We start from the raw sequence: 26,718 nt of genomic DNA, 5'->3' as shown, positions 1-26,718 counted from the left end.
AAACTTCTCGCCAATTATCTCTCCTATAACGAAGCTGACTAAAAAGGGTCTACACCCTAGGGTTTGGACTCCCGAAGCCCTTAAGGCATTCGAAACTCTCAAGAAGGCATTTGCCTCTGCTCCAGTGCTGCACCACCCTAATCCTTCTCTTCCCTTTGTTATGGAAGTAGACGCTTCTGAATCGGGTGTAGGAGCAGTACTGTCACAGAGGTTGTCGTATGACAAACCCCTCCATCCCTGTTGTTTCTTTTCAAAACGGTTGTCTGATTCAGAAACTAACTATGATGTTGGGAACAGGGAACTACTAGCTATTGTGTTAGCTTTTAAGGAATGGAGGTACTTATTAGAGGGTTCTAAACACAAAATCATGGTCATAACAGATCATAAGAACCTCTCCTATATAGCTGACGCTAGAAGGTTATCTGCCCGGCAGGCTAGATGGTCTCTATTTCTTTTACGTTTCCAATACGTTATTACCTATAGACCTGGTTGCCGTAATGCCAAAGCTGACGCTATCTCTCGACAGCATGAACCGTTAGAATTTATTAACCCGACTCCTGTACCTATTGTTCCTGCGTCTCAGATAATAGCTGCTACCCGTTTGGTTGTTTCATCTCCTTTCCTTAATAGTATTAAGACTGACCAAACCCAAGCACCCCCTGAGACGCCGGCTGGTAAACTATACGTTAAAACTAAGGACAGAAAAAAGTTGTTAACTTTATTTCACACCGCCAAAACTGCTGGTCATCCGGGGGTTACCAAAACCTATAAGGGCCTCCTTCAACAGTTCTGGTGGCCAGTGGCGTACATACCGGGGTCGCAGGGGTCGCGGCTGCGACCGGGCCCGGCCCACCAGGGGGCCCGGCCGCCCTGCGACCCAGGTATGTACCCACAGGGCCAGCCTCTTCTGCTGGGGGGCCCAGGAGCCGGCCACCTCCGGGCCCCCTGAGGCTGGCCCTGCTGTCACCCGGCTGGCTGGCGGGCGCGCGAGGGAGCACTGTCCCCTGGGTGCTCCCTCTTCAGCTCCCTCGCGCACCGCACTGAAACCGGAGCCGGAAGATGACGTCATCTTCCGGCTCCGGCATCAGTACGCGGCGCGCGAGGGAGCTGAAGAGGGAGCACCCAGGGGACAGTGCTCCCTCGCGCGCCCGCCAGCCAGCCGGGTGACACCGCTGGACCCCAGGGAATCCCCCCAGCTCTCCCACAGGTAAGGAGGCTGGGGGGATTAAATTTAAAAAACAAACAAAAAACGTGTGAGTGTGTTAGTGTTAGAGTGTGTGTGTTAGTGAGTGTGTGTGTTAGTGAGTGTGTTAGTGAGTGTGTTAGTGTTAGTGAGTGTGTGTGTTAGTGAGTGAGTGTGTTAGTGTTAGTGAGTGTGTTAGTGTTAGTGAGTGTGTGTGTGTGTGTGTGTGTGTGTTAGTGAGTGTGTGTGTTAGTGAGTGAGTGTGTTAGTGTTAGTGAGTGAGTTAGTGTTAGTGAGTGTGTGTGTTAGTGAGTGTGTGTGTTAGTGTTAGTGAGTGTGTGTGTTAGTGTTAGTGAGTGTGTGTGTTAGTGTTAGCGAGTGAGTGTGTGTGTTAGTGTTAGTGAGTGTGTTAGTGAGTGTGTGTGTTAGTGTGTGTGTTAGTGAGTTTGTTAGTGAGTGTGTGAGTGTTAGTGAGTGTGTGTGTTAGTGAGTGTGTTAGTGTTAGTGAGTGTGTGTTAGTGAGTGTGTGTGTTAGTGTTAGAGTGTGTGTTAGTGTGTGTTAGTGTTAGAGTGTGTGTGTTAGTGTGTGTGTCTGTTACTGAGTATGTTTGTGTGCGTCTGTCACTGAGTGTGTGTCTGTCAGTAAATGTGTGCGTCTGTTCATGAGAGTGTGTGTGTGTGTCTTAAGCACTTACCTTTCTCCAGCGCCGGACTCCCTTAACGCTGGGGATCTCTCCGTCCCCATCCGCCTCTCAGCTCCGAATGCACATGCGTGGCAAGAGCCACGCGCACATTCAAACCGCCATAGGAAAGCATTGCTCAATGCTTTCCTATGGACGTTCAGCGTCTTCTCACTGTGATTTTCACAGTGAGAATCGCAGAAAATCCTCTAGCGGCTGTCAATGAGACAGCCACTAAAGGCTGGATTAACCCTCAGTGAAACATACTCAGTGAAACAACTTCTCTGAAACTGCTATGTTTTCAGCTGCAGGGTTAAAACTAGAGAGACCTGGCACCCAGACCACTTCATTGAGCTGATGTGATCTGGGTGTCTGTAGTGGTCCTTTAAGTGTATGTGTTTATGCATGCACTGGCATACATACCGCGGTCGCACGGGTCGCAGCCCTGCGACCAGGTGCCCGCCGCCATGTGTTGCGGCCCCAGCCTGCGCAGAGTAAGTGCTCGCGCGGGGGAAGGGGGGGGGCCCGGATCAGTTTTCGCACCGGGGCCCCATGGGTTGTGTGTACGCCACTGCTGGTGGCCTTCGCTTAAGCAAGACGTAGTGGATTATGTACAGGCTTGTCGGGTCTATACGCAGTGTAAGTCCCCTAATGTGAGACCCCAGGGTCTACCGATGCCTCTATCTATACCCAAGAAACCATGGACCCACTTATCCATGGATTTCATTGTAGACCTTCCTCTTTCTGATGGTCAGCCAGTAATATTGACTGTGACGGATAGGTTCTCCAAAATGGCGCACTTTATCCCGCTTAAGAAGCTACCTTCTGTGGTTCAATTGGCTCAGGTGTTTGCCGAAGAAGTGTTCCGCTTGCATGGGGTACCTCAGGATATTGTGTCTGACAGGGGTCCTCAATTTGTCTCTCGGTTTTGGAGGGGCTTTTGTGCTGAGATGGGGGTCTCCTTGTCGTTCACTTCCTCCTATCACCCGCAATCTAATGGTGCGGCCGAACGTGCTAATCAGTCTGTGGAATTGTATTTGCGCTGCTTCACTAATGCGCACCAGGATGACTGGGCTCGCCTCCTTCCGTGGGCTGAGTTTGCCAGGAATACGGTGTCTCATTCGTCTACTGGCTTAAGTCCTTTTGAGGTTGCTTATGGGTTTCGACCTACTGTCCTTCCCGGTGCGTTCTCCGACAAGGGAATGCCCGCCTTGGACCAGCACCTCGCTTCTTTGCGGAAGATGTGGGACCAGGTCCATATAGCACTGTCTCGTTCAGCGGCTGCTCAGAAGAAGTTAACCCCGTTTCCTACTCCCTGGACTTGCCTCCTTCCATGCGTATTCTGAAAAAGGTTTCCCACCTCCCTTTTGAAGCCCTTACTGTGTAACCGGTTCTCTCGTCCCCTCGGACGTCCAGTTTCCCCTCGAGCTGTCTCTAGTGACGTGTACGAGGTGGCTGCCCTCCTCGACTCTCGTGTTTCCAGGGGTAGGTTGCAGTATCTGGTGGATTGGAAGGGGTACGGTCCCGAGGAGCTGTCTTGGGTTTCGGTCTCTGATTTGCACGCTTCCTCTCTGGTCCGCTCCTTTCATGCCCGGTTTCCTCTGAAGCCTTCTGCTTCCCGCCCTCCGGGCGGTTTTCGAGGGGGGGTAATGTCAGGATCCCACGGGCGGCTGCGAGAGGAGGCTGCAGTCCGCTCGCGGCACTCACCCTCCAGCCGTCCGCGGGTCCTTTCGCGGAATACGCTCGCTGGGCGGCATCCTCTCAGTCTCTGATGCCGCCAGCCTCCTCCTCTCCATCCCCCAGCGGCAGCATGCATGACGCTGAACGCTGGGGGACCGCCCACTATTATACACGCCGCGGTCAGCCACCTGGCCCGGTGTTAAAGACACAGTATGACAATCACAGTGGGAGACATAGATATCTCCCACGTGTGATTGTTAATTCTGATTGGAAGTTATCCAATCAGAATTAACCACAGGGTTTAAATACTTACCTTTCCTGTTCCTCCCCGCCCTGTTGTGGTATTTGCTTTATAGTATTGATTCTGAACGGGTGCTTTCTGGTTATGTACTCTCTGGCTTGTTATACTGACTTTGTGACTTTCTCCTACCCTTTGACCTCGGCTTGTTTCTCGTTATTCTGTTTTCTGGTTCCCCTTACTCGGCTTGTCTCCTGACTATTCTGTGTGTGCTTAGCCCGGCCACTCTAAGGACCGGTACTGCACACTTTCTGTGTGTGTGTCTGTCTGTGTGTGTGTTAGCGTGTTGGGTTCCCCGAATCGTGACAGATAGTAAGGTCCCCTATAACTCAAAATAACTCAAACTGAGAGGATTAAAAGAGGTTAATACCTCACAGAGAGAGAGAAGGAGAGTGCCCACACTATAAATAGGAAGACAGTTAAGATAGCCGTAATAATAGATGGATGAGTCTTCAGGGGTGAGCAAACCCAGCCCCTAAGCTGGGACCAGACCACCCCAACAGAACTGATACTGTCTACCCACAAAGACCTAAATAAACTGATAAACTAACTTAACCAAAACATACTAACTACCTAAGTTCTACCTAGTGATAGGAAATAAATTAAAGTAAAGAAACGCTCGACGACTGTTCACTTACTACCTAATATATCCCACCCCTTGACAGGTGCCATTGAAATGATACAATCAATTTTATTCACTTCACCAGACAGTGGTTTTCATGTTGTGGCTGATCAGTGTAAAGGGAGGTTTAGTAAGTGTGAATTTCTTTAGAGATCATGTTAGGGAAGGGGGATGAGGTAGCAATGGATCTGGATACCTTTCTTGCGCTCTGTCAGCATTGGAGAGAACACTTTCTGGGAGTGCTGAAGAGTGCAATGAAAGCTGTTCATTAGGAGTGTTTCCAATTCCCTTCAAGATTTCAAAAAACCTTAATAGACTGTGTCTACTTGGTAACTTTAATATTCAGAGTTCCCCTATGTGTTTATTTAAGTCATTCATTTATTAATTTCTGCTGTTTCTTGTATGCAGACCTCTAACATTGTCATTGGTAGATATTTTATGCAAATAAATAAATAAAATGAATTATAGGCACAAATGTGCACAGTACTCAATGGAAATGTAATGGGCAGTACTAAGTATTTTAAGGGACATACCAATTGTATCTCATTGTAGTGGTTATGCATCTTAGAGTTCTACAGCCCAAGCCCAATCCCTCTCTACAGCTTGGACTTATGATTTCACATTTGCACGAGCAGCAATGGGTGACACTTAAGCCCATAGTTGGTATAAGTTGGCATTTCTAATGCAGAATTTTACTCAGTTTTAGTCTTACCTCTAGGGGTGGCCTGGCACAAGAGTGCAGGGACACTGATTCAGTGTTAAACCATTATAAAACAGTTTAACACTGAAAAGTAAAGCAGCTCCTGAAGACTCCAGGCACCATAACCACTTTATTGAGATGAAGTGATTATAGAGTCTAAAATGTCCTTTTTATGCAGAGTTTGGTGATAGACACATTATTAAGGAAATACAAACATGCAGAATGATACAGTTCAATTCAAATATTACGGTAAGCAATAAGAATAGGATTATTTTCCAGAACATAACTTACCTTGAAATAGATGTCTTTGATATATTTTTCCATCCATTCTTTGTAATGTTACCAGAAAGCCAAAATGTGCCTTTTAGAAAGAAGAATATAATGTAAGATGAAAGTACATTTTATTCAATGTAAATACTTAAATTAGAAAGTCCTATAAAAGCAAAAACATTAAGCTAATCATGGCGATAAATTTTCAATGCCTAAAGTCAGTAAAGTTACTACATCTAACAAACAATATTAAAAAAATCCCTGAGAAGTATCAAAATAAGTGCAATTTGCTATAACTTGAGGAAGGATGGATGTAAAATGTCTCCAATCCCTACGGGTGGAGGAGCTGGAGACATTTTACAGCAATCCTTTCTGAAATGTGTTGCTGTTAGTCATTTATTCACTTGGAAACAGCCTAGTATTGTGGTAAACTGCTCTGCTCCCCTTTTGACTAGCTGAGCTGATTTCTTAAGACCTATTAGTAGGCATGTGCATGGGAAAAAAATTTGGTTCGGTTCGGCATTCCGAAATTTGGGATTTTCACAATTCGGGACTTCAGCAATTCGGCACTTCAAGACTTTGGAACTTCGGGAACTTCGGCACTTCAGCACTTCGGAACTTCGGCACTTCAGAACTTCGACACTTCGGAACTTCGGCAACTTCGACACTTCGGAACTTCGGCATTTCGGAATTTCGGGACTTCGGCACCTCGGGACTTCTCTTGCAGCCACTTGGTAGATAACTCCCTAATTCCCACAGTATCAGGGAGTTATCTACCAAAAGGCTGAAAGATCTAAATTGGTCTTTCAGCCAAATTTACTAATACTAAGTAAAAATTTCTTGGTATTAGTAAATTTTGCCCCTACTCGCTATACCGCGAGTAGGGGCATGTCTAGTAAACAGTGAGCAGCCTGTGACTGCTCACTGTTTTAAAAAAAAAAAAAAGTGCCCCCCCGACCCCCACCCCTGAGCGGCGGGTTGGGGCCCTAAATACTAATAAGGGGGGGGATCCTAATGTCCTCCCCCTGGCCCCCACCTCTGAGCGGTAGGTGGGGGCCCTAAAAACTAATAAGGGGGGACCTAATGTCCTCCCCCCTGGCCCCCACCCCTGAGCGATGGGTGGGGGCCCTAAACTAGAATAAGGGGGGACCTAGTGTCCTCCCCCCTGGCCCCCACCCCTGAGCGGTGGGTGGGGACCCTAAACAAGAATAAGGGGGGGACCTAGTGTCCTCCCCCCTGGCCCCCACCCCTCAGCGGCGGGTGGGGGCCCTAAAAACTAATAAGGGGGGACCTAATGTCCTCCCCCCTGGCCCCCACCCCTGAGCGATGGGTGGGAGCCCTAAACTAGAATAAGGGGGGGGGACCTAGTGTCCTCCCCCCTGGCCCCCACCCCTGAGCGGTGGGTGGGGACCCTAAACAAGAATAAGGGGGACACCTAGTGTCCTCCCCCCTGGCCCCCACCCCTCAGCGGCGGGTGGGGGCCCTAAATACTAATAAGGGGGAACTAATGTCCTCCCCCCTGGCCCCCACCCCTGAGCGGCGGGTGGGGGCCCTAAATTGTAATAAGGGGGGGGGCAAGGGGGAGGTCCTTAGGTCCCCCCCTTATTAGTATTTAGGGCCCCCACCCGCCGCTGAGGGGTGGGGGCCAGGGGGGAGGACACTAGGTGTCCCCCTTATTCTTGTTTAGGGTCCCCACCCACCGCTCAGGGGTAGGGGCCAGGGGGGAGGACATTAGGTCCCCCCCTATTCCAATTTAGGGCCCCCACTCGCTGTTCAGCGGTGGGGGCCAGGGGGGAGGACATTGGGTCCCCCCCTTATTCTTGTTTAGGGCCCCCACCCACCGCTCAGGGGTGGTGGCCAGGGGGGAGGACATTAGGTCCCCCCTTATTCTAGTTTAGGGCCCCCACCCACCGCTCAGGGGTGGGGGCCAGGGGGGAGGACAATAGGTCCCTCCCCCATTATTTTACATTAGGGCCCCCACCCGCTGCTCAGGGGTGGTAGCCGGGGGGGGGGGCTTATTTATTTATTTTTTTTAAACAGTGAGCAGCCACAGGCTGCTCACTGTTTAATAGACATGCCCCTGCTCGCGGTATAGCAAGTAGGGGCATAATTTACTAATACTAAGTAATCTTTACTTAGTATTAGTAAATTTGGCTGAAAGACCAATTTAGGTCTTTCAGCCTATTAGTAGATAGCTCCCTAATACCGTGGGAATTAGGGAGTTATCTACTTATTCATTCCTGTCATTAAACTGACTGGCCAAGTAACTTACATTTTACATGAATGTATTTTACTTGATTGTTGTAAGTGTTGCAAATGCTTACAGGTGAATCCTGGCTATGTTTGTATACTTTTTATTTAAAACTGTATACAATGTAACATTCTTCTTCTTTTACTGGGTAAGTATATTAGTACTTAGGCAATACTGTGCTTCGGAACTTCGGCACTTTGACACTTCGGAACTTCGGCAACTTCGGAACTTCGGCACTTCAGCACTTCAGCACTTCGGAACTTCGGAACTTCGGCACTTCGGCACTTCGGCACTTCGGCACTTCAACACTTCGGTAATTTCGAGACATCGGCAATTCGGCACTTCGGCAATTCGGCACTTCGGACATTCGGAAGTACCCGAATGTCCGAATTGTCCGAAATTCGTCCGAATTCCTATTCGGACCGAAACAAGTTGCACATGTCTACCTATTAGATGCATCATTGTTCTCGCATCCAAGATTTTTTTCTCTGTGATCTTTACTTTTATGGTACAAAAGTTATCATGTTCTAGAAGGACAGTCAACAGCCTACTATTCTCAAATTAAAAATCATTTAACATTGGGTCTACAATTGTACCACAGACACTCAAGAAATTATTATTTATTATTTTATTATTTATATAGCGCCATCAAATTCCGTAGCGCTGTACAATGGGTGGACTAACAGCCATGTAATTGTAACCAAACAACTGGACGTACAGGAACAGAGGGGTGGAGGGCCCTGCTCAATGAGCATGCATTCTAGAGAGGGGAAAGCTTTCTTGGGATCCTTCCACGACCACTGGAAAGCCTGTACGCTCTCCTACAGATTGGCCTGAACTTGCTTTTTATGCATAATGCCAAACATACAAATATACTATGTTTCATTCTATTTAGAGCTAAAATGTTGAAATGACATGCCTCTCATACATACAAAGAGCCAACAAAGCTGAATTCTTGTAATAGGGAGAGAGGATACTACCAGCATTGACCCTTGGCTGTTTTTGGTTCTTGGACACATCTGTTTGGCTGTATCCTATTATATGCAACTGGATATTTGAATTTTGGAGCCTGACTGCACTTCATTTAACCCAGAGGTGCCCACACTCTTTAGTGTCATGATTTACTTTAAAATGACAAACTCAACAAGATCTACCTAATAAAAATAACAAATGTTTTCTTACAAAAAATAAATAATTAAAATCCTTATTAAGACTACTGCATGAATCTTCGGATTAATTTAAACTAATAAAATAAATGCCCCTGCCCCCCTTGTACAAAACCCCTGTCACCCCTCTACAAAACCCCAGCCCCATCTACAAAACCCCTTATCTCTGCCATTTAGAAAACCCCTGCCCCTCTTCTACAAAACCCCTGTCACCTTGCTACAAAACCCCTGCCCAGGCCCTTACAGTGGTATCCATTAAAAAACAATATTAGCAAGCAGACACTCCAATCAGAATTGATGAACGTCTGCTTGCTGCTCCCTGTACCGCCGCGTCACTGCCCGCACCCAGTGTCATAGCGGTTCTCCCACTGCCAGGAATCACTGAAGGAAGGCGGAGCATGTCGGTGTGGCATTGTGTGCACCTTCACGCTATCGCTTCAGGATCAAATAATGCTGCTTGGCTGCGAGTTGTGGCCCTTGCCCACCCATTTCTAATTAGAGTGTCAGCTGTGATCTACCAGCATCGCCTTTGTAATAGACTGGTAGATCGTGATGCACGTATTAGGCACCCCTGATTTAACCATTAAGCAAACTTATTTAGATCAATAATGTACTAAAATAATGTACATAGTTATTTTATAATAAGAACACTATAGTTAACCCCGTCTAGTTTGTTGTTTTTCACTGTGTTTGTGAATACACGCACTGTATGATTCTAGCTGGTATATTTTTGACATAATACACTTTTTGATATTGTGCCTGTTTGTTTCTTTGTTTTTTTGTTTCTTCATACATTTGTGGGTTTGGCCCATGACTGGGTCTAAAGGCAACAGTTTTTTTGCTTTGTAAGTGATATTATACTATAATCACTCACACCATTCTGATTTTTGTGCCTTTATGCGGTTTTGAATACCTTGGATGCCTTGACCTGATTTGTTTGTCAATCATGTGTTTTTCTTGATCCTTTGGATTATCATTTGACTCTCCCTAAGCCCTTTTATTCCTTTACACCCTAAGAGGTATGTCACCATCAAAGGACTGGCAATACACATTTTTTTAGTCTTGCTTGCTTTTCTATGTTCTGCTCAAGTTTTTGCTCTGTGAGGAAGGATGCAATAAGATTCTGAATAGATACATTTAGGCCACAAGTTAGCCTTTTGTAATGGATCAATGTCCTACTGACTTTCCCAGGTTGCATAGTTTCATAACCTCAGCTGCTTTCTGCAATTTGGTTACTTTGAAAAAGATAAAGAACTTGAGCCAGTTCTGGAACCTATGGTGTCAGTCTTCATGGAGGGGACCACACTATTTACATAGGATTACTCAATCCATTGTGTTGTTTCCTTATTCTTTTTATTCAGACTGAGCAATGCAGGACGATTTATTTTTAGTATGTTGCTGACTGTTTCCTTCTATGATCATCACTCTTTTAGGAAAACCACTAGGGCCAGATTTAGATCACCAGCGTCAGTAGGCACAGGATTCTCAAGCATTCCTGCAAGCCCCCTCTGATTAAAAAAATAAAATCTGGACCAAAATAAAATATAAAATACATTTTAAAAAAAATTAAAAGGCAAAAACAATTTAATTACCAAATAAACAATAAAATAATAAATAGTAAAATACTTTACAATCTCAAATCACAACGTGTTACGTCTCTTGGGCTTTTCAAGTGACAGGACCTGCTTTGGTCCTGCTTTTTATTTTCTTTAAACCTCTTAATCATCCTGAAACAAAAACTGCTGAAATTACTGCACCTTATCCAGTTGTCCTTACATATTCCAGGTGGGGATTGTACCACCCACGCTGTTACCACTGAGCCTGTGTATGCATTGACATTTTTAAGCTACATTTCCACTTCAAACAAAGAGCACTATTGTTTATATTTGTATTTTTTATTATATGTATATTGAATAAATATGGAAGAACACTCACCAAAAGGATGTGCTGAATTGGAAGCTCTTTGTTTGTCAGTGTATTTTTAATCTTCTTTTAATTAACCCTTTGGATGTTTTATTGAATCATGCAATTTCATTTTTCTCTATTTTTTGTGAGTTGCACATGTTGTGAAGGTGTCACTATACATACCGGTGTAAATACTTTTTATTATTAGTGTTGTTTAACATCTCTACACCAACATTTGGCGCAACCTGTTTTTTATCTCTAACTATAAAATGTGTTTATACCTGCATTCAATAAGCACCCAGACCACTTAATTTCAATGAAATGGTCTTGGTGCAGTGATCCTTTAGTTCTAACCCTGCATTGTAAAACAGGAAGACTAGAAGCGCTACCACTGTGAGAACTGAGTCAAACTCCGCTGTCACAGATAACCTCTATTTGTTTGGAGAAGTGGCCACACATGCACGCTTCGGCTCAATGCTCCTCTATGAGATGCATTGGATTTTATGAAGAAGATTGGTGAAGAAGAGTCGATGTGACATCACGGGAGGCGGATGGAGTGGCTGCAGGGACTAGATCTTATTGGTGGGAAAAAGGGTAAGTAATGCCTTCTTTTTCATTTTTTACTTAGATGTGGGGCAGGAACTGAATCTAAATGCAGATTCTATAAGGCTAGGAATATATGTTTGTATTTCTAATGCTATAATATTCCTTTAAATACACAAAACATAATTACACAAAAGCTGTTACTAGTATTTCTGTCCACACAGACTACCAGAGATTTACCCTCTATGCTGCCCTAAGGCAAGCTTCCTCAATGCACCCAGCCCATCAAATATATAAAGCTTGGTGTATGTGATTGAATGGAGGAATGTAACTAGTGTATGTATAGTAATTATGACTAGGTGGTTGGTTAGAGGGCAATAAGTGCAAGGTGTGTGGGGGTAGGGGACATGTTATGTGGCCAAATGTTTGTATGAGACAGGGTGAGTGTGTATGGCTGGAAGGTGAGATGGGCTATCTATAGGCATGGCTAGGGGAATATGGCTGGTTCAGAATATATAGGTTGTAATCAGGAAAGGAGGAATCTGCACTCATCTAATAAATGAAACCAGTTAACAAATGCTCTAAGTACGACCCTGATGCCTACTTGGTGTATCGTTTATGCCAGGAAAATGGCTTTTTGATCCACTAAAAACATGACACCAGTGAGCACCAAATTAAATTGTATTCTCCATACTATTCTTAGGTAACTTGAAACTTTAATAGGTAATGACTACAGGGCCAGATTTTCCAGTAGGCAGAGTAAACAGCTGTCTACAGGTGCGCCTACCCTGACCACGAATGAGCATTTATTCCTTTTGTAATGTATATCCCACTGGTGAGTAATGAATGAGACTTGGAGCAGGTATCAAGAAATAAAAAACATGTACATACATAACCCTTTTCAAAATAAGGGGTAAAATGTAATCACAGTTCCAAACTACATAATATTATGTGTTCCTGTTTAAGAAAGTTGATAAAAAGATTGAAACACAATATAAAAAGAGATGGCAGTATTATTTTTCAGTTTACTATCAGCCATTCTGTCACAGATACTATCTAGCCCATGACAGTCCAGTTCACATTCATGAGTGTTGAAAAAGACATTATTATCCCAATGTCTATGACGCATAATGGGTATAAATAACATTATTTATTTTTACATATTTTTTACATATTTCTTTGTATTGAAAAAAAAACGATAGCGTGTCTCAGGTTCTCCTTCTAAGCATACTTTACTGACTACACTTGTATTGTTCTAATGCAGACTGCAGGATGTAATTGTGATGATTCTTTTATTTTATGTTTCACTGCTGGATCATGCACAAAAATGTACTAGAAGGAACATTACTTGTCATGGGTTGCCTAAAATCAAAGCTATGTAAATACATACTAGGTGAATTCTGACAGTAAATTAAAGGGACACTGTAGGCACCCAGACCACTTCAGCTCATTGAGGTGGTCTGGGTGCGATGTCTCATGTCCCTTAACCTTACAGTGGTAATTATTGCAGTTTCTGAGAAACTGCAAAAATTACCTCCCAAGGTTAACTCTAGGGACTTCAGGGTACTTAGACGACTTTAGGTCATCTAAATGATGCTAGACGTACTCACGCTATGCATGAGGACTTTCAGCGTCCCCGGAATCCCTATGAGAAAGCTTTGATTAATGCTTTCTTATAGGGAAATCCTAATGCGAGCGCATCCATTGCTGTGCATGCACATTAGGTCTACACTGCTGGCTGACGCCAGCGGGGGAGAAGCCTTACCCAGTGCTGGGGGACATTGGCGCTGGATTCAGGCTCAGCGCCACGGGAGGTTTGGTGTGAGGGGGGCACTGTAGGAAACTATAGTGCCAGGAAAACAGCTTTGGATGATTAGAAGCAACACACATTCCAAAATTCTAGATGCATATTACATAATTTCCATTTGCTGGAACAATGAGGTTTCTTTTTTAAATTCACTGAGGTGGTTGGTCCCCATGGATTTTTTCCCTTGTTCCTTCCTTTGTTTTTCCAGAAGCAGCCTCTGATCCTAGTGATATTGCTATGGAGACTGGAGGTTGGCAAAGCACACATTAATAATGACACTCTAGGGACAAGTAAAGATGCCCAGTTGAAATGGCAAAGCACACTCATCTTGTTTGTTAATTAAAACCGAACTGTAGCACTGTGCATTATATTTCCCTTGTAAGTGTACCTTAAGCAATACACGTTTAAGCAAGTATTATTATGTAAAGCAATTGAGGCACGCACATAAGATCCTTATTATGCAGAAGAGATGATGAAATGGTAATGGAGAGAAAGAAATGAGCACCGATATGTAACTTCCTAATTTTTTTTAAGATTGCCAATAAGCTTAATTATGACACTGAATATTATGAAAAAAATACAGAGCCCAAATATGGAAATTGCATAAAGCAGAGTTTTTCAGTTCAGTATCCATATGAAATACATATAGATGTCAGATTCCTCACTCGCTTTTCATTCATTTTTATCATGAGGAGCACCAAATACAATATTTCTGTATGAATCTATTCTGTATTTAACCCATAATGCCAAGGGACTTTGGATGTATACTTTCTCCCCCCCCCCCCCCCCCCCCAAAGAAAAAAAATTGTATGAAGACCTAAAGAAATAAAGAAATGTTATATACAGAAATATGAGCAGTGATTTTATTTAACCATTCTTTCAACAAACGTAAAGGGTTACTTCAACCACTATGACCACTTCTGGGTTTTGAAGTGGTCATGGTGATAGGAGTCTGTATGTGCAACGTTTCAGCTTGAATATCTGGACAGATTAATCTGCATATTTGTTGCCCCCTCAGCACACATGACTTAGACAACCCAAAAATCTGTTCCGGGCTGCCTAATGTGAATGCTGTGAAAAAATTACATCTAGCAACAGACAATGAGCTTATGCCTTGCAGGCAGAGCACCTGCTAAGGGAAGCTCTAGTGTCCCTTCCCTGTGTTTACTTCCATGCTGTGTTTACTTCCATGCCTTCCTCCAATAAAAGTGAGCACATAAAAAAGAAATCCTCTCCCTCCTTCTCTCTCTTCCATCCAATAGAGAACTTGTGCATGTATTCTGAGATGGTAAAACGGCCCAATTAAATGCTTCTCTAAGAAGCATTTGATTGGACCATGGTGAGAGAATCTGTGATGTCAGACAAGGCATGGTATCCAGCAAAGGGAGCTTCACCTGGTGCTGGATTCCACGTAAGTTTACAGTTTCTTTTGAAGGTTTATGGGAGGAGGTTAGAGTAACTCTTGAACCCGTAGGAGGAGATATAGCGAGATGTGACATACATTATTTTGAGGTTTTGGTACAGTTGACAGTGGGACGCCCACCCATCCATTTAGGCTGCCGTCTGCTCATCAAGCTGATGTATCTGTGTGGATTATATATTTTAGTGTTATTTGTATTTTATGTTGCTTATTGTTTATTACACCTGCTTTTATAAGACAATTGTAAAGTACTGTTACTTTTTCAATGCACCTGTAGTGACATGACTTCAATGCTTACAATTGATGCATAATGTATCCCGTCTCTTGTTACTTTGGGACTCTCACTCAATTGTACCTATATGACTTTGTATGTGCCAATCTTGCAATAATGGGAGTGTGAACATATTCTAGGAAGAGATTTATATATAACAATATAGACAAAGCTAACTAGAGAGATAGCAAGAGTTATGTGTACAGGTCATGCGAAAAGATTGGAAGAGTCCTATAGTGAGATTCTATGACAAACGTCATAGAGAGACTTTCCATAGTGCAGATCTCTACTCCAAATTACTATTTTAGTGTAATTTGTAACAATAAATACACAGACAGAAGCTAGATGAGGCAGTTTTAATTATCTGGTTGCTGTTTTCTATTAACAAAATGATATGGTAGTAGGACCTAGAGATGTATTGGCAGTTTATTGTGGCTGGGTTTAGACAGACAGGTGGTTGGGTACATATTATTTATTCATGTGACAACAGCTGTCTTCATTATTGCTCATTATCATTTTTAATGTTTGTCTGTGAAGCCATGATAGCCACCAATGCCCTTATCATAACATTTGTGCTTATTTCGTAAACTGAGAATGAAGGCAATTTGAGAAAGGAACTGCAAACATTATGCTGCAACCGTAGAAATTGAATAATTATCCAAAACGTGTTATTTTAGCTACAATAAATGCAGCTCTGCTGCCAATAATCCACAATCCCTGGAGTATGAACTGTATCCAATCAGGATGGGATTTTGGATCTCTGGAAACTCTTCTAATGCTAGTACTAGTTAAAGGCAGGCTCACCATCGGATAGTGACTGCACCCAAAAATTAAACTATGTAATTATAGAAAAAGGGCTGGTGACCACGCATGAGCAGAGAGGCATTTATAACTCAAGCACACAATCCTCTCCCACACGAAACACCCAAAAAAACAGTGCTCCAAACAAACAAAGATAGCTTTTCTGAGTTGAAAAAAAAGCTAACAAGACCTAGGAAATTAAGTGAATTGGAGAAGGGAAGCAATATCCAAGAAAGGATCAGGAGTGCTAACAATCTGTGGAATAAATGGAATAGACTGGAAAATTGAGACAAAGCTGTACAGTGACAACAGCTTGAATCCTTTGTTTACCTGAGAATAACCTTATCTACCATATTCTGACTACTGAATACTAGCCTTGACCATTGCCCTAATCTTGGAATTGGTCTTCTCACATCGAAAATCTTCTAAAAAGTACCAACTAAAGATTTTCTGTAAAAGGAGAGCTTCTGTTCTACAAGTGGTAAAAATGTCACCTATTTTCTCTCAGTCCTACCCTCTTGAAAGCTGTGCAATGCCAGAGAACCTTTACATGTTCTTTTATATCTTCCTTCTATGGTCTCTCTCACAAAAGCTACATGCAGAATGTGTTTTGTTTTATTTATAAAAAAAAAAAAACATGAATATAGCTACTTGATAAACTACAGGAAGATTTTTGGCAGCTGTTATCAGTTAGCAGAGTAGTTTCATTCATATGTTTCATTAAAGACTATACTCTCATCAGCTGAGTTACATAACTCCTAAATTCCAGTAGGACAGTTACTTGAGAGATATGAACAGTGCTACCGAAGGAAACAGTGGTAGGAATGAGATTAGCTGATCAAGTTTAGCCTTGGTTTCTGCAGAGCATGGGCATTTACTTAAACTATGGGATATTTATTGGTTATATTTTTTATTTATTTTATTTACATATTTTCTTTTTAATCTACACCTGTAACCAGTGATGTAATATAAAGACTTTTTGAATTATAAAGAGGAAGAGGCTTCACTTTTACTTCCTTGGGAACTTGGACATTTGATTACAGCTGTGCTCCTGGATTCAATTACCTACTGGATTATTTACCTTTTCAGTAATGAAATTGTATATTGTAGTTAACCCGGATGCCATAAACCCTGTAATTATACATCAGAAATTATTTTCTACAATACCAGATTTTTTTTTTCATCTGGACCTAGCAATTCAATACCAATTCCACACTGTGCCCTAGAAAGGCTAAACAGTTTTTTGTTTTTTTTGTTGTTAAATTTAGCTAACATACAAAGAATATATGCAGGGCTTATTCACTAAACTGAGAACTGCAGCGAATGGAAATCCAAATGGCAATATGAAGGCTAGCATAGCCGAGTTGTGAAGAGTTTAGTAAATGAACCCTATAAATCTTTCTCATACTGTGTTTACAGCTTTTCTGTTTCTGTTTATCTGTTTCATCGGACTCTTAACACTGCACTCAAGGGATCGATTTGGTTACTTGCTGTCTACATTTACTGTTTGTTTTTTATCTACTGATCTAGCTTGTTCCACGAATAAAACTGTCAGAAATACTCTAAAATACTCTAAAGTACAGTTATTTCATTATGTTACTATAAACAGTTGCAGAATCCTGATACATATCTCTTGGCACACATACATGGCTTATAAACATGATGAACTTAGTATAATGTTGATGTGTAAGTAATGACATAGGTAAACAAATAAGTATTGGATCCAAAACACTGAACATTATATGAGGGCCTCTAGCTGCTGAATTAGTGTTCTGGCTTAGTTCCATCATGAACAGAGGTTAGAGGGACAAACTGGGAGAACCATAGATCAGAATACCCTACAACGCTGGGTACATGTTTCATGCTTAAAGACACTTGCTCATAAACCGGTACAGAAAATAACTCTATTTAGGCTTTATCTATTGCCACATTTGTGAAACTGCAAGTTTTCAATGCTACCACAAGGCATGTCCAGGATGCAACCACAACAGATGATCCAACGAGGGATGCCATTTTGTTTGCCTATTCAGTAGTGGACAATATATTTGCCCATAATGATTTTCTTTTAAGGTAGAAGAGACTGCATCACACTCTCAACCCAACACAAACATCTGAGTCATTCTACCTTAGCCTTTTTGGGGGACAGACACCATGCTGACCAGTTTATGCACTTTGATCACCAGCCATTTGGCTGCTTCAGGATGAATAGTCAGTAATGACTATACGCTACCCTAATACAGCCTATTGCGATAATGTGTTCTAGCTCAGCTGGTGCATCTGCACCGTTTACTCAGCAACACCAACATCTTTTCCTCACCTCCAGCAACATTATGTGTTGATTTACAGCCTCCATGGCTACAACACTATCATGAGTCTCTACAACTTAGGCATACACTGCACTAACATAATAGGTGTCCTCAGCTGGAAATACTAGCATATGCCAGGGCATTATTTATAAACAATAATTTCATCATTTAACTGCTGCATGTGTGTAGGGGTATCGACACTTAAAGATATAGACATCCTCTTCCCCAGATAATCTCTCCTCTCTGGGTGACATCCAATGTGTGTCTGATTAAAGGGAACTGCCACATCCAAAGATTTTATATATGATGTTTACTTATCTTCTATATTTAACAAATACGTATTTGTGAGGTATGAAAAAAAAAATGCAATGTAAAAATCAGCACCTGCTTATCCTGCAACTGGGCACCTCCATTTTAGCTCTCTGTCAGGGGTGAAAAGAAGCAAAGATCATATAAGGTTGCTCCAAGACCCTCCAATCAGGAGAGTCTGGTTCTGGCCTTTGGGGTTTCATTTTATTCCATAAACCTTTGTCAAGCAGATAGTTATTGAATACTTAGTTCGATCTGCTTCTATCAGATTAGAGACATACATGTTACTCTTATTCATCCTTCCGATAAAATAGATAAAATGAGTACCATTAAATTGGGTAATAGTAACAACCCCTGGATGGTGGGCTAAGGTAACATCCCCAGGACGTACTTAAAAAAACAGAGTAATCTAAATGTACCTTTCCTGGTTAAATACTTTGTTATTATTATTATTATTATTATTATTATTATTCCTAATAGCAAACAAAACATATATACATATATATATTTTTTTCATTGTTTCATCAGTCAAAGCAAAATAATTTTTAAAAAACAAACCCGTTGGAAGCGATATTCTGAAACATACAATAGAATAACATTTTACATCAATCGTACTTGCCCCATTTTCACCTTCTGTTTGCACTTATGTGAATTTTTTTGTACATTTTGCAGCATGATGAAATAGAGCTTTAGTAGGTGAAAAAAATATAACATGTTTGAGCTTCCATTGGATGCGTAATTAGATGTGAGCATTATAAAACATCTGAAAAGTACAGCCTCGAAGGGGCTCTAACATTCTATAGTTTGGAACATATACATTTTTTGGCAAGGTCACGTAGCATGCATAAAGGATCAAATTATGGAAGTGTAGTTCAGCACTAGAAATCTGGGTTTTGTTTAAATCCAACAATTATTATATTGAATGAAAAAAAGAAAAGAAAAACAAAGCCTTGAAAGGTGATATTCTGAAACATACAATAGAATTGAGTATATAGATAAAAAACAAAAAAGGGTCAGCGCTAAATAAAAAAGGTAAAATAAGGCAGCAACCCTAGAAGGGGATCCCTCTGAACCCTTCAAAATAACAGAAAAGAAAACAAATGGGGAAGGGCTGTGCAACCCTTCCCCATTTGTTTTCAGAATTGAGTATATGCTGTAACTTTTTACAGCTTGGTAAAATAGAGCCTTAGTAGGCGAAAACATATACCATGTTTTGCATTGAGGACTAAAGCTTAATAATCAGTAATATTTTTTAAACAACATAGTAGATCGCACAATATAAGATACTGCCTGTTGATATCTAAAGAACACACCAATAACACTATATTATGGAAATGAATGAGGGCATGTGGTCACACATTTAGGCTTAAAGAAAGGAGATTTCATCTAAGGCAAAGAAAAGCTTTTTTTACAGAGGGAGCAATAAGGATATGGAATTCTCTGCCTGAAGAGGTGGTTTTGTCAGAGTCTATACAGATGTTTAAACGGCAATTGGATAAATACTTGCAAAAACATAACATAAAGGGATATAATTTCTAATTAGTGGGGTAATAGCTGCTTGATCCAAGGAGACATATGACTGCTATTTTGGGGTCAAGAAGGAATTTTTTCCTAGTTTGTTGCAAAATTGGAAGCGCTTCAGACTGGGTTTTTTGCCTTCTTTTGGATCAACAGCAAAAACATATGTGAGGAAGGCTGAACTTGATGGACACAAGTCTCTTTTCAGCTATGTAACTATGTAATTATGTAACTATGTGGCTTTGTTATATGCCGCATGGTTTTGCCACCTTGAGTAAGCTGTGTCACACTAATATAGTAAACCTTGATGATCGATAGCTTGAGATTGAGTCCCTTCAATGAGAAAGACAACACCACTTCAAAATAACTTTAAAAAAAAAAGTGAGGTTTAATGGTTCCACTCTACCTCACAGGATCTATCAATTGGAACCTAAAGTGTCTCGTGTGTGTGCGAATGAGACATTGTTGAGAATGTAGTATAGTCAGGCATTCTACCAGCATGTCCTTAGTGATTTCATATGGGTCTAGCAACCAATTTTAAGGTTCAAATCACTAAGGAACTTCACCAACATACTGTGTGTTCCAGACTTGGGTGTATTGTGGAGGTCAGAGAGATTCAGACTACAGAGCAATGTTTAAGTAGTGTGTGGTCTTTAAGCTATGCGTACTTTGTGGCACCATGGAAATACAAATAACAAACAAACAAAACAACACAAGATGAAAAAAAAATACAGGAAATGTTCTCTTCCTTTCTCTCCTCTTTTCTTTTTCCCCATTTCAGTGTAGCAACACATAGCAAAGTAACAGGTGAGTAAGGGCTGTCCGCAGCTTGATAGCATTGGGCCCTCCATGGGGCTGAGCCCTCATCTGTCTCCCCCCAAGCTGAGAAAGGGACTTCAAATGAGGCAGAGCGTTTATCCTCAGTGGTCTTATGTTGTGGCCAAAGCTCTGACTCATGGGCCATTTTAACCCCCACCAGCCAGAGGGGGAGGAGCAAGGCCGAGCCCATGCCCCCAAGCAACCAGCAACGCAGCCTTGCGGTTTGCTGCCACCATTTCTTCTCTGTGTGTAGCATCTCTGGATGTGAGCTTGGTCAGCAGGCAGGCAATTAGCTGATTTATGTGCCAGAGGAAATGGAGATGGCTGCCACACAGCTCAACGGGCCAGCCCCGCCCCCCACAAAACGTATATGTCATTTTTGGGGTTTCCTTTTACCAAATGAATCTATTAGAATCCAAACTATATGCCTTCTGGTAGTGCTAGCAGCCATTAGGCAAATAAAAAATAAAAAAAACATGGCATAGCAATGGTTACGTAATGTGGCACAAAAACAATTACAATTAGTGGTGAGCAGCAAATGTCACTGGAAAGTTACAGTGGATATTCTAATAAATGTAATAACATCTTACCTGTTGGGGGTTAATAAAATTAGCAACTGCCCATTGTAAACTAAATATAAAAAGTGTTACTCCAGCGACAAGATGACAAAAAGAAACAGAATGGCTGCAATCACATTCCGAACGAGTGAATATAGATTGGGAAGTTGAACTGGATATGAAGTTATAAACTGATCTTTCACAAGGACCCTGTCGAACGATTATACAAAAAACAAGAATAATTCAAGAAACACTATAGGGTTAGGAATAAAAACCTATATTCCTAATGTTTTAGTGTTTACCTCTTTATTAAGAATCTGCGTCCCTCCTACATCTAAACAAAAACAAAAATTGCAAAAAATGTTTACTTTTCTTTTTTTCCAGCACCACGATTCAGTACCTGCACCCACTCGTTCAGCCTCCTCGTGACGTAACTCCGACCCTTATAACAGTCCAATCCAGCGGCAGCGCAGTGCTCCTATTGGGCGTTGTAAGAACCGAGATTGACTTAGTTTTAACAGCAGAAGCACTTCTAACGGCTGTCAGTTAGACAGCAATTAGAGGCTTATTTAACAGTGTAAGCACTTATGTATCTAGTAAGAGGCAATGCTTAACATCGCAGGGTTAAAACTAGATGAGCACAGCATCTAGACCTCTTCAATGGAATGAAGTTTTCTTGGTTCCTTTAGTGTCCTTTCATGTAAACATTTGTGTCTGCATTCTTTTTAGTTGAGAAGAAAGGGGTCCAGGCAGTCCAAAGCTCAATACGACACATTCATTTGGAACCAAGTAAATCCAGCAACATTTCAACCCTACAGGGGGTTTTTGTAAAACTGTAGGGTCGAAACGTTGCTGGATTCACTTTGTTCCGAATAAATGTGTCTTATAGAGCTTCAAAGTGCCTGGACCTTTTGCTTCTCAATTTGATTCAACTATTTGGGGTTTGTTCTAGCCCCAGATCTGGTTGCACCCCCTTTTTATTTTGCTTACATGACTGAGTGCAGTTCCTCATCTATTTGTTAGTATATATATATATATATATATATATATTGCATTCTCTTTAGTGACAATAGATGGTCTGTACATTTGCAGTAGCACACACTTGTGTAGATTTCATAAATGCTGAAAAGAAGACAATAAAAGCAATTTTTCAGTTTGTGGATTTTTTGTAAAAGGAAATGAATTCACAAAAGTCATCCTCAATGAAGTATAGTGTGGTTGGGTGTATATCTGATATTTTTTTTAAACAAAATAACTTTGATGTGTAACTGTGTGAACCCTTTATGTACGTGATCAAACAAGTGCTGCATCCTAAAGTTCTAGAGGATACGGCTGACCATACAATACAGAGATGTTAGAAAAGCCAAAGGATACTGTGACCTTAGGGTAAAGGAACTTCCTTAATTAGAAATAGGCTAAACAAGAATTATTTTACGACTGTATAATAATTCAAAACACTTCCACCTGTTATTCTGTTGAATATTGCAAATTGCTCTCAGAAGCTGGTGTAGCTTTGAGTAAATGTTGGAGATACATGCACGACAAAAATAAAGAATTTAAAAAAAATAATAATTCAAAACACTTCAACCAATGTAAGATGTAGCCATTGTACAAGCAGTGCTTTAAGGATAAAAATATGACCTCACCTAACCTTGGACGTTTTCCTTATGTCCTTACCAGGATATCTCCCCTAGCAGGAAAGGAATGTTAATATGTTAAGTCCTGGCTAAAGTATACACTGATACACACAAACAATATGGAGCTCGTTGAAAAGTATGAGAGAGAGATTTGGGCCAGACATAGGGACTGCCCTTCCTAAATAGGGATACTAAGGAGGTATATGATTGGATATTACACAGCAATGCAACAATATATATATATTTTATATATGTTAAAAAGTCTGTTAATGTTTCCTCAAATCTTCTCCTTCATTGTATGTAAGGTCTAGGAGACAGTGGTGTCATGCCTGCATATAGTCCCTATTTGCGGATCTTGTCCTGTCATTCCAAGCTTGTTTCTTGGCGTTTTGTATTAGGACTCTCTGCGTGGTTCTTTGTAAGTAGGGGCAGATAGGTGGTTGTCATTATGGGCGTTGCCAGTGATGTAAATTGCATCACTGGCGATGCAATGGAGTGGTGGCAGGGGTAGTGATGCACATGTAAGGCTGGAGGGGGTGGTATGAGACACAAGGAGGGGCAGGGGAGTAAAAAGACACACAGAGAGACCGGGGAGAAAAAAATACACGGAGGGGTCTGGGGAGAAAGAGACAGAGGGGCTGGGAAAGGGGAACATGATACACACAGAAGGGCTGGGGAAGGGGAGAATCAGACACACAGAGAAGCTGTGGGGAAAGAGACACACAGAGGTGCTGGGGTCAGAGAAAGAGACTCACAGAAGGGCTGGGGAAGGGGAGAACGAGAAACACAGTGGAGCTGTGAGGAAAGAGAAACACAGAAGTGCTGTGGCTTGGGAAAGAGACTAAGAGAAGGGCTTGGGAAGGAGAGAAAGAGACAAAGGGGCTGGGGCTAAGAGACATCTGAAAGGGGCTTGATGGAGAAAGACACAAACAAAATGCATCTTCACTTGTGTCTCCTGCTCTCTCTGTAATTTAGAGAGAGAAAGACTTCGTATTAAAGGGACACTATAGTCACCAAAACTTCTACAGTTTAATGTAGTGGTTCTGGTGTCTTTAGCCTGTCACTGTATGCCGAGCACTGTAAATGCTACCTTTTCAGAGAAATGGCAGTGCTTACATTGCTGCCTAGGAACATCTCTAGTGACAGTCACTCAGACGGTCACTAGAGCAGCTTCCTAGTCTAGTGCTGCACCTAGGTTGAGCATCTCCACGCTATGCATGGAGGCGTTGAATGCTCCCCATAGAGATGTATTGATGCAATGCATCTCTATGGGGAGATGCTGATTGGTGCGGTGAAATGCAGCATTTTGCCACACATTGCACAACAGCCTCCCAATGCTTTCCTTTGGGAATTAAATTGGCATTGACTGAGATCATGCAGTTGTCAGCCAAGAGCACACTCTTGATACTTCAAAATAGGCAAGATAACATCTTTTTTTTACTGCTGTGCAGCTTTCACAATTTCAGTCCAATTACAAAACGTTCCTTAATATGTCAAGGTAGTTGTACTGAAACATTGATTACATGCAAATGCACGTCTGCTTACAACAAATCCACTCTTTTGTTTAGTTTGAAGCCCCATGAGTGCTTTCTTTCACGTTTGAGTGATAGTTTTCAGTTTTCAGTTTTTTGTTTTTTTTAAGCTTTCATATCTGCACAGTATGCTGGCGCAATGCATTATGGGGCTGGTATAAAATATATTTCCAGCGCTTTTTCATTCCTAGTCTGGCCCTGCTTAGCTCATGACCTCTGTCACATGACCTCTGGGCACCATATTAGTTTGATGACCGAATGTCACCACACTTTACTTGTAGTATAGGGTTGGAGAATGGTTACACATCTGTTGCATTTTGTAAAATGATTATGTGTAGCAGCTATTGGTTCAACTGGAAATGAATAGGTGTGCCTTTACTACTAGATCGGCTTGTATGGGTCTCTCCTTGTATTTTCCCATTTTTTATTTAATTGATCTGTTACTAGTTGCCCGTTCCTTTGCATTGTTCTGTTCATTTCTTTGTTTGTGTTTTTTTTTTGTTTTTTTTTTTTTTAAGAGGTCACCATGCCTTATTTATGAAACAAACAAAATAGGTGTTGCACAGTGACAAGAAAGTCTTAGTGTACTTAATTGAAGATAATACCTATAGTAATGTAATTCTTTATGAAACATAAACATATTTGTTTATCACAATCAGGAAGGGAGAAAAATAAAATTAAAATAAAATATAAATTATATATTGTGCAGCATGCTTCTAAACCAATAGGTTCAATATTACACTTTTAATTGTATTAAACTCACTAAGGATCAGAACAACCCTGCATTCTGTATTTTTATGTGTGGAAAGCAGCCATGCACCTCAGACTACAACAGAAGTCTCTCAAGGTCTGTTACCTGAGATCTTAAAGGGAACCCTAAAACACAGCTTGCTGAAAAGCTATATGTGTGAAAATTATGTCCAATTTTTCATTTTGCCTTAAGTGCATATTTCAATAGAAATTGGCACTTTAATGAATTATAATGTTACACCTCCCCGGCTTTCATACAGACAACTTGTCCAGTTGCACGTCCTGGTTTGTTTAGCTCTGTGGAACTAAACTCAAGAGGCAGCAATTGCACAGAGCACCTGCCTTGCAAAGACTTCTCAGTTAGCTGCTTTGGGAAGTCTGTGATTAGACAGCCAGAGAAAGTCTTGGCGGGGTTAGAGGGGGAGTGCTTGCAAAGGAAGCAGACAAGAGAACTGCAGGTTTTGCAAGCTGTTTTTAGATATAACTCCAATGAAAAAATGCACAATAAAATGTATGCAAGTTTTCATTTGGGGTATATCTACACAACATGGATTTTTATGTATTTTGTATTTGGGCAGTGGAGTGTCCCTTTAATCACTTGGCCATATTTTTTTTACATGTTAGCACATGTCTTGACAAGGGGACAATACTTGAAGATGGCATAGGAGAAGAAATGCACAAGTCTATGGCTCCAGAAGGTATAGGCAAGAACCAAAACAAGCAAGCTGTGGCCTGGCTGTACCTAAAAACTTTCTCCTTAATTGCCACTCCTCCGACTGGTGCAGCCGATTGTCAAGGAGGTCCAGATCTGCTGGCTTACTTTCTTGTTTTCTAGAGACATTGGCCAAGGCAAATGCCATCAGCTTCGTTACTAATACACATAATTAAAGTATTTAACCAGCTGTATTTATCTATTTATGTCAAACTGTACATGTGAACAAAACTATATTTTTTTTCAGCAATGCAAAAATGTCAGACCCTGTCTGAAACATTGTAAAATCTGGGATATTGTCTGATATTTTCAATTTGTTTCCCCATCGTACTTCTATAAAGGAGGAATAAATTACAGAAAACTCATAGTTATGTACATATCATGTAAAATGTTGTCTCTTAGTTTATGTCTCTATGATTTATTTATTTAATAAAAACTCTGTAGTTTTAGAATCCATATAGAAAGTTATATCTTCACCATACATGTGTTCATGTGCTGGATGTTTTTCTGCACAATTAAATAGATCAAAAAACTATAGAGAAGTTCAAAAGGTTTGAAAATGAAAAACATTTTCAGACAAATTATATATTGAATGACTGTGTTTATTTTTAATAATATAATTGTAGAGAAATATACTAATGTTGACTGTGTTTACAGCATATTGGAATGAGTTAAATGCAGCCCTGTGTTTGAAATTTTACAAGGATGCAGCGGGTCATCCATTAGACTAGATAATTAACATGTTCTTTCAAGCATTGTTTAAGCACCTATCCTTAGGGGAAGCTAACAATGTAAACATATTCGCACTCCATGCGTAATGTTAATGGTACATATATAGTACATGCTCCTGGGGTTTAGTCACAGAGGACCAAATGCTTCTTAGAACTGCTTCACATTTACAGGAAATACTATAATACGATACAAAATGATCTTACCCCAGTCCTATTTAAAAGCAACTGAGCCACATTCAGTCATTAGTGT

The 26,718-nt window shown here is 41.3% G+C and overlaps 1 protein-coding gene across 1 annotated transcript in view; it reads right to left on the bottom strand.

The window, feature by feature from the left end:
- The window catches only part of LOC134592149 (uncharacterized), a 75,625-nt gene that overhangs the window by 40,760 nt on the left and 8,147 nt on the right, over nucleotides 1-26,718 (bottom strand). Inside the window, exon 2 of the mRNA XM_063444501.1 lies at nucleotides 5,455-5,524. Within this exon, the coding sequence (XP_063300571.1) occupies nucleotides 5,455-5,491 (37 nt within the window). The 5' untranslated portion in view covers nucleotides 5,492-5,524. The remainder of the gene's footprint in view (nucleotides 1-5,454; nucleotides 5,525-26,718) is intronic.

This window comes from Pelobates fuscus, chromosome 1 (assembly GCF_036172605.1).
Source record: "Pelobates fuscus isolate aPelFus1 chromosome 1, aPelFus1.pri, whole genome shotgun sequence".
NCBI lineage: Eukaryota > Metazoa > Chordata > Amphibia > Anura > Pelobatidae > Pelobates > Pelobates fuscus.
Note: the sequence above shows the minus strand (reverse complement) of the source record. Positions and strands in the feature narration are given on the sequence as shown.